We start from the raw sequence: 13,000 nt of genomic DNA on the forward strand, positions 1-13,000 counted from the left end.
CAATTGCCAAGGGTTAATTACAGCAAGCATGTACATAGGAAATTTGATAGAGACCAAAAGCATTTTAACAAAGGACTATAAATTTCTAAATTTTCAATTTTATTGTGAGTATGTAGTAATTCACACTTCCCATTCATATCAAAGTAGGGGCTAACAGCAGTGAGAACAGTCATAACAGACTGGAATTATTAATAGAAAACAGTGGTTAAAAAAAAGGCAAATTGCTGCTGCTTCTGAATCTGCCATGGACTATTTACCTCATTCCCAATTCTACTTCTCCCACCACCACAGACAAATTCATTCTGCATTATACCACCTCATTTTTAATGTACTGAATTAATTAAGCACACTACTTGGAATATATCATGAAGTAATGTGAGATGCAATAGATAATAATATAAATAAGTGAAAAAACTCATTAGGCCATCCATCAAACAATTCCAGATGAGCAAAACTAGGAAGTACTAAGCACAGTACTTCAGACAATAAAATGTGAACACTCAGATTTGTGTTTTAAAAAATCCCTGTGACCTCAATATAGAAGACAAACGAAACAGAGTAAGAATAGGGGCAAAAGAGACCAGTCTCTAAAGGATAAGGGGTGCTGAACAAAAGCAGTGGCATGCACACCAATGTTCACTGCAGCATTATTTACAATAGGCAAGATATGGAAGGAACCTAAGTGTCCATCAACAGATAAATGGATAAAGGTGTGATACACACATACACACACAATGGAATATTACACAACCATTAAAAATGAAATCTTGCCATTTGCAACAACATGGGTGAATCTAAAGGGTATTATGCTAAATGAAGTAAGTCAGACAGAGGAAGACAAATACCCATATGATCTCACTTATATGTGGAATCTAAAAAACAAAAGAAACAAAACAAAATGAAAACAGACTCACAGATACAGAGAACAAATGGATAGTTGCCAGAGGGAGGGGTCGGGGATGAAATAAGTGAAGGGGATTAAGAGGTACAAACCTTTCCTTTAATCCTCAACATCCTTCTAAGTATCGTCCTTATTTTACAAAAGGGGATATTGAGGCTCAATTAAAAGATACCCAGACTTATGTAGCTATAACTTAGCACAGCCTAGATCCAAACCCAGGTTGTCCAAACCCAAAGTCAAACCTCCCAAAGTTAAACCAACTGAATCTGAAGACTTATGTAGCTATAACTTAGCACAGCCTAGATCCAAACCCAGGTTGTCCAAACCCAAAGTCAAACCTCTTTAACGTCCAGGTTCCTCGTGGTATGAACTGAGTTTAACCAAGTTTGACTATTTATAGGCAGTGAAATTGGATATTAATTTTGGATTAATATCCAAATTGGATATTAATTGGATATTGGATATTAACATAATGTATAAAACTACATAAAGGATTCTAATGTGATATGTCCCTCTAATGTTACTATTCAAGCCAATTAAAACTTGGGCTTGCTTTATAAAATTTTACCTTGTGTTTAATTTTCAGAAACAACCTTTACTCTTAATACCAAATGCCGTTATCAGTAGACTGAGCAGGTTTGGAAAGGAAGGAGGATAAATAATACATTTATGTTGTCTGAAAACACTGAGTTTGAAGTGCTCCTGAGATACAGAGGCCAGTAGGCAGTAAAATATACTCTGCAGTAGAGGCAGATTTGGGAGTGGAGCTAAGAAAGCCACAGGAAGTATTCTGAATTTGGTCACCAGGGAAACTATGTTTAGTGAGAAAGATGTATCTCATTAACTAGTGAATCCAAAACACTAACATTAACGTTAAGTATCTACACTTGTACACTTGACCCTCAGTCATCTGGACTTATGTGTGTGTGTGTGTGTGTGTGTGTATAAAACTGTGACATTTAATTTTGCCTTAAATATAATGCATACTATTGTGGTAAAATTTTGAGTTATTTATTAATTCCTGAAAGGAAGCCAAGTATGGCTTTGATTAATTTTCCTAACTTAGGTCTAAAAATGATAGTCAAGATTTAGGCAGGTTTTACACAAAATTCTACATCCAGGCACTCAGTAAAATAAACTTTTGGGAATGAAACTGGTTTTTCACTGTAACCACTTTAATATGCCTTTTGTGCTGACTTTTTGCCAGGCTCAATTCTAAATACTTCATACTAATTATAGACAGGTACAGAGATGAAACTCTAACTCTCTCTCTCTATCCCCCCCCCCTCACATATTTAAGAATCCTGTGAGTTAGGGACCATGTTATTTTCTCCAATTACAGAATAGGAACTGAAATTTGCAGAGGTGGTACCGACTTGTCCCGGGTCACACAACACTGGTTCTGTCTTGCACAAAAACATGTTTTTAAAGCAATATTCTAGTAATCTCCAAACTTCTTTGTACTTACAGCCATTCAAGGAAAAAAAAAACCAACACAACTGTAAATACACATTCTCATAGGAAATTATTACTCTGCATATTTCACACAGTGAAAGAACGAGATAAAGTAAATCTAAGTAGTTCCAATATGCTCCCTCTCCACCCATGCACCCATGGAACTCTCTGCAGGCCAGTGCACATGCTAGTGAACATGTTAAAAGACTACACAGCAGCCGTCTAAAAGCTGTCAGCGAATTTGGCCTTTTTTTCTTTTGAATATACATTCCAGAGTAGCCTGTCTTTAAAACACTCGCTTGTAATCGTCTCCTCATGAAATATACAGAGTAGTAAGCACTCACATAAGTTCTGTCTTCAGGGTTTAAACAGCAAATAGCTGCTCTTTCTAGGAATTATCCCAGGATCCTCTCAAGCCCTTTCTCTACCCTTGAGTCCTGTGTTCCGCAATTCCCAATAGTGATTCTTCTCCAGCTCATCTCCACGAGAAAATCAGGGAAAAGAAACGACATCATAAAACCTCCAAACATCACAATTTAATTCTTCCAGGTACAGAACAGTTTGCGTTCTCATGAAACTGGCATTTAGCAACAAATCCAATTTAAGTAATATTTACATACATCTCTTAAACATACTTAAGTTGCTACTTGCGAGGTACCATCAAACGGGTGGTAAGAGCCCGATTCCCGAACCCAACCTCACCCCCCCGACCCTTATACCCCCCAAGACCCTCGTCAAAGCCTAAAGGGCCGTTTGGGGCCGGGCGCCGGGTCCCGCAGCCCGAGCCGGGATTGGCAAGCCTCGCCACCAGAGCCGCCCGAGGGAGGAGCCCAGCGTACACACGGGCAAGTTTCCCGCGGCTGAGGGGACCTGTGCCGCCTGCGGAGAGGGCGCGAAGATACCCGCCGGCCATGGGCCGGGCCGCCCGAGCCCCCTGAACACTGCCGCAGTTCCGCTGACCCGGCCGCCACCAGGTGGGCTGCGGGCGCCAGCTAGGAGTGCGGTGAAGGGGCATGGACCCGCAGCAAGGGAGAGCGACGGCGCGCGCCCTCACCCTACCTCGAACAAGTCGAAGTCTCCCCAAGGAACCCGATCGGCGGGGCGGTCGCGGCGCAACAGGACGATAAAGCCACCCGAGGGGCGTCTCGGCGTCGGCCGGCCGCCGTCGGCCCGCGGGGTTCCGCGCGCCCACCGCGGGAGAAGGCAGCAGCCCGGCCGCCCCGGCGCCCACCGCGGGACACTCCGCGCCTGCGCCCCGCCCCCCCCTCCCGCCGGGACTCCGCCCGCGCGTGCGCGGTTCGGAGTTTTCGCGCCACTGGAGTCTAAGAGGAGGGGCCGGAAGTGCCCCTGGGCGGACGGAGAAAGCTGGTCGAAGCTCAGGGCTCGGCGACAGCGGGACGCGGGGAGCGGGGCGGGTGATTTGCCTAAGTGAAAGTGAAAAAAAACTCGGAGCCCCCCGACTACAGTTCCACCCATGCGTACAGCGACCGACTGGGAGCCCGGGAAGCCGAGCGTACGGCCGCGGTCGCGGAAAGGGGCCAGTCACTTCCCGGAAGAGGCGGGGCCGTGGGCGAGAAGGTGCCGAATTCGAAGTGCTCCCCGGGAGCTTTCCGGGGCAGGGTGCTAAGCGCCAAACGGTCGACTTTGCTTGGGGAAGGAAAGAGACAGTCTTTCCTTTTCTTTTTCTTTTTTTTTTGAGAAGAGAAAATTTAGAAACTTGGAGACAGCAGTAGTTAGGATTCAGGCCAAACTGGTAAATCACGGAAGGGCGTCTTTCAAAACCAAGGAGGAAGGGTTGCCCCGGTAAGTCCCGCAGAACGGTGGAGGGACGGCACCGCCCGGGTCCTTCCACTGGCTCCTTTGCAGTCTGGGTTGGGGGCGAGCTCTGTGTTCGCGTCCCTGTCGCGCCTGCTCCTCCTCCCAAAACACCGTCAGAGGCTCCCTTTGGGTCCAGGAGGACAGCGGGCCGAAGTTCCCGGCCGGATTCAGCCCTGCTTTCCGAGCCCGGAGTCTCCCCGTCCCTGCGGTTCGCCCCGGCGCGTGGGAGCTGTCCGCCCCGGCTCCGCGCTCTGCCGGCCGTGCCGAGGCCGCTGGGTCCCGAATGTCCTTCCCCCGGGCACCGTGGGGTACACTCCCACGCCTGGTTCAAGGCCATCTGGGCGAGCCTTCCCTGATCCCCGTGGGCACACTTGGGTGTTCCTCTTTTTTGGTGTTAACTTTGTGTTTTGGAAATACTTCCATTATAGCAGTTACCTTAAGGCATTGTGGTTGTCTATTTACAATCTTCTTTCCGCTGGCGCGTGCCTACATTGTAAACCCTCTCAATAAACATCGGAACTAGAGAAGTTTAAGTTCCTTGGCTTAGCTTTCAGCGCCTTCTCAACCCGACATTAAGCTACCGCTTCTGTCTTTACACAGCTCTTCACGTGACATGCTGATGTAGCTACGTAATATACTTTCTATACCCCAAAATCTTCCTTTCTAGATGGAAAAAAGGGGTATTTACTGCTAACCCAGAACACCCCCGAAGAAATTGATGTCAAACTTATGGTCTCCAGTAAGGAAATTCCTACCCTTTTACTTCTAAAAATAATCAAATATATGTTCCTATCCTGGCCTTTGCCATGATACACATATGACATAGTCAAAATAGGTGAAAACACTACGACATCTGGCCCAAGTGGTCCTTGTGGGTAAAAGATGGGAAACACAGTTGGGAGGTCTCTGCTTATATGTCACTTCCTTTAAGAAGTCTTCCTTGATGCCCTACACTAGGTAGGATACCTTCTTTAGCTCTATTTACTCCTATAGTTCTCTAGCCTTACTTCTGTGCCTGTACTTGTCACATTCTTATAATTCCCTTTTTATCTCTAATCTCACCTAACCACGGTCCTTAAATGCAGGGCTTGATCTTTCATTATTGTATCTCCAGCACCAAGAAGAATTCTGGTAAATAGTAGGCATTTAATAAATATTTATTAATAACAAGTAATTTAAGCCTGGGTTATATTATTCTTCAAAGTTTAAGCTAAATTCATATGAAAATAAAACTGAAGAAATAATAAACACAGCATTAATTAGTGAAATTATGTGGTAAGTCCTATACAATACAATCCTGAACTGAAATAAGCATTATACAGTTTACCAAACTTTATATGAAATAGAGTCATCTGCATGGGAATTGGGAAATTTAAAGTAGTTCCTGCTTTATTGTTAAAAAAATTTGTTTCTAATGTTTTTGCTTAAAACTGAAATAAAACTGGAAAGCTGTTAGTTTAATAAAATGTATATTTTTACATATCAAACCATTGACCTCTTTTATGTTCTTTAAATTTGATTCATTAGTGGAATTAGCAAGGTTCTGTGCTTTTCTCACCTCATTCAGTTTTATAATTAACCAATAAAGCTTATTAGCTTTTAAGGAAGTTTTAGGAGCATAAATTGATTTATGGGTACCATATGGTTACATCAAAGGATTTGGTTTTGTTTTAACCTGAAGGGGATTCTTAAGCTCCTTTTTTAAACTAGAAATTCATGTTCTTTCTACCAAGAAATAATATCTGAAATAGAGTGATTTGTTTTTAATACCAAGCTATCAAAATTGGTGATGAGATTCAAAAGATATCAGAATCTTGTAATTCATTTGGTTTAATACCTCTCGTTTTGTAGATGGGTTAAATGTCCTCCCAAGGTTGTACAGCTAGTCAGTGTATATCCAAGATCAAAATTTTAGGTTTTCTATCCCAAGTCCAATGCTCTTTTACTAAAGCATATAAATTGAAGCCACTAGTAGGCCATAAAGTTATTTGCTATGGGTTGTTCTGATTTTGTTGATTCACATAAATATTCTTGCATCACATTAATTCTTAAGAACTGTATTAAGAGACTTTTTAAAATATATGTAATATACATTGATTGCATGAGCAGATTGATGTCAATGAAATCATTACATTATAAAAGATAGGAGTAGAGACTCACCAAATCTTACATCATAAAAAATTTCAAATTTCACCCTATTAAAATAAAAATGGAAGATAAAATTATACATAGTTTGGGGTGAGTTTGCTATATGTAGTATTTTTAAATTTTACTTAATGCTGAGCTATTTTCAAGCAACCTTTTCAGGTTGATCATGACCTCATGCAAGAACCATCTGTTCTATCTTTGAGTGTAGTTGTACTTGAATATCTTAAAAGTTGTTGCATTCTGTCCCCTTTTGGAACTTTAAATGCTTTTACAGTCTTACCATTGCTACTTAATATCACTTCAAAGGAAGGTCTGGTGCAAAGAAAATGACAAGGAATGGGAAATAATAGATCGTGGAAGTAGACATTTTAGATTAAGTGCATTCTTAAAACATGTTATGGGGAGTTCCCTGGTGGCCCAGTAGTTAGGATTCTGGGCTTTCACTGCCGTGGCCCAGGTTCAGTCCTTAAGTGGAGAACTGAGATCCCACAAGCCACATGGCACAGCCAAAAAAAAACAAACACACACACATGGTGTAATTTTTCATAAGATATTTCACATAATTTTACCCTTTCAGAACTATTGAGGTATTCGTTTAATATTCTGCTTTTACAAGTGATTTTCAAAAGGAGCACAAAGACCTTAGGTTGTAGATCTATTGAAGATAATCCTAAAATAGTATTTTAAAAGAATGTATTACATTTAGAATGCTTTGTAATTTTACAGTAATATTTTTTGCATTTTACAACTGGCTATAAGATAGCACCATAAATGAAGTAAATTAACTGGTAACAAACAAGTTATGTCACCCTTAAGGAAATTCACTATCCATTACCAGAAAGATGAAGATTTTTAAATATGTTTTAGATTTTTAAATAAGATCATTGTGGCTTCTATGGGGAGGATGATGGCGTGGTTGGCAGGTAGTAAAAAGTAGCAGCAGGGAGGCCAGTTAGCAGACTTCAGGTACTAGAAGAGTATCTTTAGAAACGGGGATTTAGGATGTGTTCTGGAGACAGGGGACTTGTTGATCAAGTTGCTGTTAGAGAGTGAACTAAAGAGAACAATCAAGAATGACTGCTAGGTTTTTGGCCTAAGCAACTGGATATTTGGCAATGACTAGGGGTAGAACAGTTTGGAGGAGAGATGGTGGAATCAAGAATTAGATGCATATTATGCATCCATGTAAAGATAAAGTAGGAGATTAGATGTTCTTATCAAGAATTCGGAGAAGTTGTCAGATGATGAGGGATAAATATTAAAGAGGGAAAGTGAAGAGAAGTTTCTTCATTATAGAGTATTCAAAGGAGACTCAGCTCTCTGACTCTAAAAATAATCTTCCTGTGAGTCTTTCTTCTAACTTTCTAGTTCTTATGCCTACCACCAATCCTTTAAATAGTGTTGCTTGGCATAGTTCTAATCTATTATTTTTTAGTTAAAAGTGGTGAAGGCTATATAAAGTCTTGCAGTTATTCAAGAAGGTCTAATGGAAATTCATTAATGGTAAGTTACTAAGAGAAAGAAAAAAAAAAAGACTCATTGGGGCATGTTAGAGAGAGGCTAGCTCCTAAAAATTGTCCCCTTGGGTCCTATCATTCAGAGAAAAAAGTGGGAGAAAGCACGTTTCACGATAGCAGCAATTCTTTCATGGTTATGAAAGAAACAGCAGAGCATTACTACTTTATAGGCGTATGCTTGGGGGACACGAGAGATTTTAACCTTTTTCAAATGCATTTCAGTAGATATATTGGGACTCTAGGTCAAGGTACCAAAGTAGTTTAAAAAGGAATTGGATGAAGGTGGTCAAAGGTACAAACTTCAGTTATAAAATAAATAAATACTAAGGGTGTCATGTACAGCATGATTAATATCATTAACATTGCTGTACATTATATGTGAAAGTTGTTAGGAGAGCAAATCCTGAGTTCTCAACACAAGGAAAACATTTTTTAATTTTGTGTCTTTATGGGATGATGGATGTGGTAAACTTACTGTAATCATTTCATGATGTATTTAAGTTAAATCCTTATGTTGTACAACTGAACCTTAAGCAGTGCTGTACGTCAATTGTATCTCAATAAAACTGGAAGAAAAAAATATGGTGACCAGGAAGACTGGCAATGAAAGAGACTTTTTTTCCCCTAGAAAATGTCATATAACTAAGGAAAGTGGAGAAGAGAACACCTTAGCTCAGAGATAGTAACTTAATTTTTACTTTCTGGCACCTAAATGATAATTTTGTTACAGACCTTTTTTCTTTTTGCCTGCGTTTTTCATACTAGTTGTGTTTTAGTAGCCATTGTTACAGCTTTGTAGTCTTTGCTCATATTATAATAAAGAAATAGCCAAAATAGATATCCTAGGTACGTATCTGTTCAGCTGCCAGGGCTAGTTGTTCTGTAACATAACCACAGATGCTCATTCTTTTTTATTTATTTATTTATTTATTTATTTTTGTCTGCGTTGGGTCTTCGTTGCTGTGCGCGGGCTTTCTTTAGTTGCAGCGAGCGGGGGCTACTCTTCATTGTGGTGCGTGGGCTTCTCACTGCAGTGGCTTCTCTTGTTGCGGAGCACGGGCTCTAGGTGTGCGGCCTTCAGTAGTTGTGGCACATGGGCTAAGTAGTTGTGGCTTGTGGGCTTTAGAGCGCAAGCTCAGTAGTTGTGGCACACGGGCTTAGTTGCTCCGCGGCATGTGGGATCTTCCCGGACCAGAGCTCGAACCTGTGTCCCCTGCATTGGCAGGTGGATTCTTTACCACTGCGCCACCAGGGAAGTCCCGGGATGTTCATTCTTTAAGCCAGGTTTATTTCTGACAAAAGAAATTAAAATAACATGAATAATTAAGTTTTAAGTGTAATGATCATATTATATTAAAGACATTACTTATGGGCTTAGTTAAAAGCCCTCTTTGTCTTGCTTAAGGGATCCAATCTGTGGGAATCTTAAAATATTAATAGAATCAGTTCTGGGTTTATGTTTATTTTTCCAGGCATGGCTGCCCCAGTGAATAATATATTCCATTAAAATCCTTAAAAATGTTCCAAATGTGCTTGAAATAGAGGACTACAGTTTTTAAGAGTGAGTCTACCTCATTAGTGTTTCTCCAATTTTTTTTCCCACCACCCTCAGAAGGAATACAGTGTACATCACAGTCCTATACATGAACATGTGTTTGTGTGTGCCATGATAACACTGCACCATGCGACAGTCTTTATTCTTACTATTCATTCATATATGTGTAGTCAGCCTATGTAATGAAGCATTAGAGACATGGTAGGAAGGATTGAACTTTAGAGATGGAAGGGCCAGAGAAAAGATGCGCCTTGCCTAAGACCGTACAACTCATTCCTAGGCATTCTGGAGGAAACCAGAAAAAGTGAATCTCTTATCCTTAAAAAGACATACTGAAGTCATATTTGATATTCAGGTACTCATAAATTTGTAGAACATTGCTTTTTAATTGACCCATGAACTGTGTCCGTATTTCATTACTTAATATTTAGGCAAGACATAAACCATCTAAAGATTTCTAGTTTATTTGCCCAACCCTTTTCAGATAAGGCCACATTTTTTAGCTTTTTTTTTTTTTAATTTGAAAAGTAATACAAGCATATAGTTATTTAAAAAAATAAACACAAAAATTAAACAACACAAAGTAATTTTTCACATCTCTCAACTTAAGTCATCCCTAATAAATAACCTATTTTATACCTGTTTTAATTTCTTTCGAAACTTGGAGACTTATTTCCATCAGTACAGGTAGATGTATCCATTTTTATTTGCTACCTCATCTATTCCATTGTTTGAATATACCATAATTTGCTTAAAGATATGTCTGTTGTGCTCATTTGGTTCTTCCCAGTGTCTAATATAAACAATGCTACAATGAATATAAATCTGTAAACACTTAAGAGCATATCTTAAAGTAAATTCCTAGGAGAGCTACTGCTAAATCAGGAGATACCTGCATTTAAAAATTTGACAGCTAGCATGAGGGTCAAATTTAAATGAACTAGAATCAGCTATGATAACGTTCCTCCAGAGAGAAATTGCTTAATTTCCTTCAGTAGCAACACATTCCAGTATCCAGCGTGAGTCACAAATAAAAGGAAAGCACAATTATCAATAAGAACTTCTCCCTCAAACTTTCTATTTCTGAATTTTACATGTTGTGGTGGTTAAAACTTTATTTTTTTCTTTTCTTTTAAATTTATTTATTTATTTATTTTTGGTGGTGCTGGTCTTCGCTGCTGCATGCGGGCTTTCTCTACTTGCAGCAAGCAGGTGCTACTCTTCATTGCCGTGCGTGGGCTTCCCACTGCGGTGGCTTCTCTTGTTGCGGAGCCCGGGCTCTAGGCACACGGGCTTCAGTAGTTGTGGCACACGGGCTTCAGTAGTTGTGGCTCGCGGGCTTCAGTAGTTGTGGCTCGCGGGCTCTAGAGCACAGGCTCAGTAGTTGCGGCGCACGGGATTAGTTGCTCCGCGGCATGTGGGATCTTCCCGGACCAAAGCTGGAACCTGTGTCCCCTGCAGTGGCAGGCGGATTCTTAACCACTGCGCCACCAGGGAAGCCCTAGTGGTTAACACTTTAAAAGGCTTGTTTCCCTTCATAATAATGCCTTAGGGAATACATGCGCCCCCACTCTTTTTCCAGAGTTTACTACAACTTTTCACTAACAAAGAGATAAAACCTTGACTCTGAATCCATGTCACAATGCCACCCACGTTCAATCTGTGGGCCTTCTTGATGTGCAATAGACAATATTAGCACTGGAACTACCATTACTACCTAATGCTTTCTTCTCTGTATTTAAATCTATAATTTTCCTTCTAAAGTGACATATCGGCAAATATTTGTGCAGCTCTTCATAAAAACGAGTGCACAAAATACTACTTAGGGTTACACTGACCACGTTTAAAATTAAGATTCAGAAAAGCTCAGAGAAAATGACAGATAGCCACATTTCCAGCATTTATTTTCTTTGTAGCCATGTACAATTTGAGAACATTTGCTTTTACCATGGACTCTGTTAAAGGAACAGACAATACAGTTACATTTTATTTAGAATGGCTTTACATTGTGGTGATAGCTTTTTGTCTTAATATGTCTTGTATCCTACCTTGTGTTTGTAGAGTGAATTAAGGTCATTATTCAGAGGATACATAGTCAAACTTTACATAGTCAGACTGAATCTTCAATGCAAATGCTACATAATATTTTTTATCAAATAATAACAAAGGAAAAGAAAAACAGCTATAGATGTTTAATAAGGAAAAACTGGCGTATAGAAAATACCAAAGCAGGTTACAACAGCAGGGTTTAAGCCAATTTTGTTTTTAAAATGTCATGTACATAGAAAAGAGTTTAACATCAGTTTTCTTTGGATAGTGGAACTATAGGTGGTTTTAAAATATTTTTCTTTTAAAAGATTTTTTATTTTCCCACAATGAACATGCATGACCTTGCAATTTAAAAAGCCAATGCTCTTTAAAAAAAAAAAATTATGTATTCCTTCAACTCTTCTATCTCCCCACCACTTTTCCATCAGTTTTCCTTCATTAATCTTTTGTGTTTTTTTGTTTGTTTATGTGTTTGCATTCTTCCTTGCTTTTGTCTTTTTGTTTTTCCTGATTATGATAGAGGACTAGTCCTATTCTCTCTTTAGGTATGTAAATCAAGGAGTGAATTCTCAAGAAGACAAACATGCATTACCACATCTGTGGATTTTCTTCCCATCTCCGCATTTGTTAGCTCTTATTAGCTGGGACAAAGCCAATTACCACCTTTTTGAGGTGGGGGTAATTTTTCCTTTTATTTTCCAAATTTCTTGCAATATTAATGTGACCATGTGAAAAATTTTATTCTCAGCCACTGCTAAAGACTGCGTGGAAAAGAGGAAAGAATTAGGAGGGACAAGACAGCCATCGACATTTGGTTACATTAAGTTTAAAAATAACTATTTTTCAGCACTATAGAGAAACATATTTGGTGACATGAGTGGATTTTAAGGACAAATTCAGCATGCTATAATCTGTTAATAACTTTTCATCTGTTAGTTGCGTCAGTATTTTTGAAGCCACTAAGTGTATTACCACCATTTTTAATGTTTCAGGTGTTCTTGATTCATTCCGAAGAGCTGACCAATGGAAGAAATAAGAATACTCTATTATTTATGAATCACCCCACACTAGCTCAAAATACACTGTTTGAATTTCTGTTCTGAGCTTCTATGTCTTTTAACAATCTTTTGAAAAGTGTGCCTCAAATAACAGCAGATAATCACCAGGATGGGAGTGAATGACTTGTGGCAGATTCTGGAGCCTGTTAAACAACACGTCCACTTGCACAGTCTTGGTGGGAAAACCATTGCGGTTGATCTGAGTCTCTGGGTATGTGAAGCACAGACAGTCAAAAAAATGATTGGGACAGTCATGAAGCCCCACCTCAGGTAGAGTAAACATGCTCAGAATATAAATAGATGATTGCATAAGCAGTGGATGTCTTGGTTTTGTTTCCACTTCATTTCTTTTGTTGTTGCTGTTTTACATTTTGAGATTTTAAAATGTATTAATATGTCTCGATCTGCCATCTCCATATTGATAACACAAATTTGTACCTCGTACCCTTTGAGCTTCAGACTCATATACTTGGCTGCCTATTTAACATATCCGCAAGGA

The 13,000-nt window shown here is 39.7% G+C and overlaps 2 protein-coding genes across 4 annotated transcripts in view; one reads left to right on the forward strand and one right to left on the reverse strand.

Moving 5' to 3' along the window:
* Positions 1–3,587, reverse strand: part of SMC6 (structural maintenance of chromosomes 6) — a 74,064-nt gene extending 70,477 nt beyond the window's left edge. For both annotated transcript variants that reach the window (XM_061211147.1, XM_061211148.1), the window contains exon 1: positions 3,416–3,587. The gene's annotated coding sequence lies outside the window, so the exon portion shown is untranslated. The remainder of the gene's footprint in view (positions 1–3,415) is intronic.
* Positions 3,588–3,894: 307 nt separating this feature from the next.
* Positions 3,895–13,000, forward strand: part of GEN1 (GEN1 Holliday junction 5' flap endonuclease) — a 28,053-nt gene continuing 18,947 nt past the window's right edge. The window contains exons 1-2 of one of the 2 annotated variants that reach the window (XM_061211169.1): positions 3,895–4,159; positions 12,596–12,771. In XM_061211169.1, coding sequence (XP_061067152.1) covers positions 12,611–12,771 — 161 coding nt within the window. In that variant the 5' untranslated portion in view covers positions 3,895–4,159; positions 12,596–12,610. Of the gene's footprint in view, positions 4,160–12,575; positions 12,772–13,000 lie in introns of those variants that run through there. The other variant, XM_061211170.1, reaches the window with a different exon arrangement.

Source organism: Eubalaena glacialis, chromosome 14, assembly GCF_028564815.1.
Source record: "Eubalaena glacialis isolate mEubGla1 chromosome 14, mEubGla1.1.hap2.+ XY, whole genome shotgun sequence".
Lineage (NCBI taxonomy): Eukaryota > Metazoa > Chordata > Mammalia > Artiodactyla > Balaenidae > Eubalaena > Eubalaena glacialis.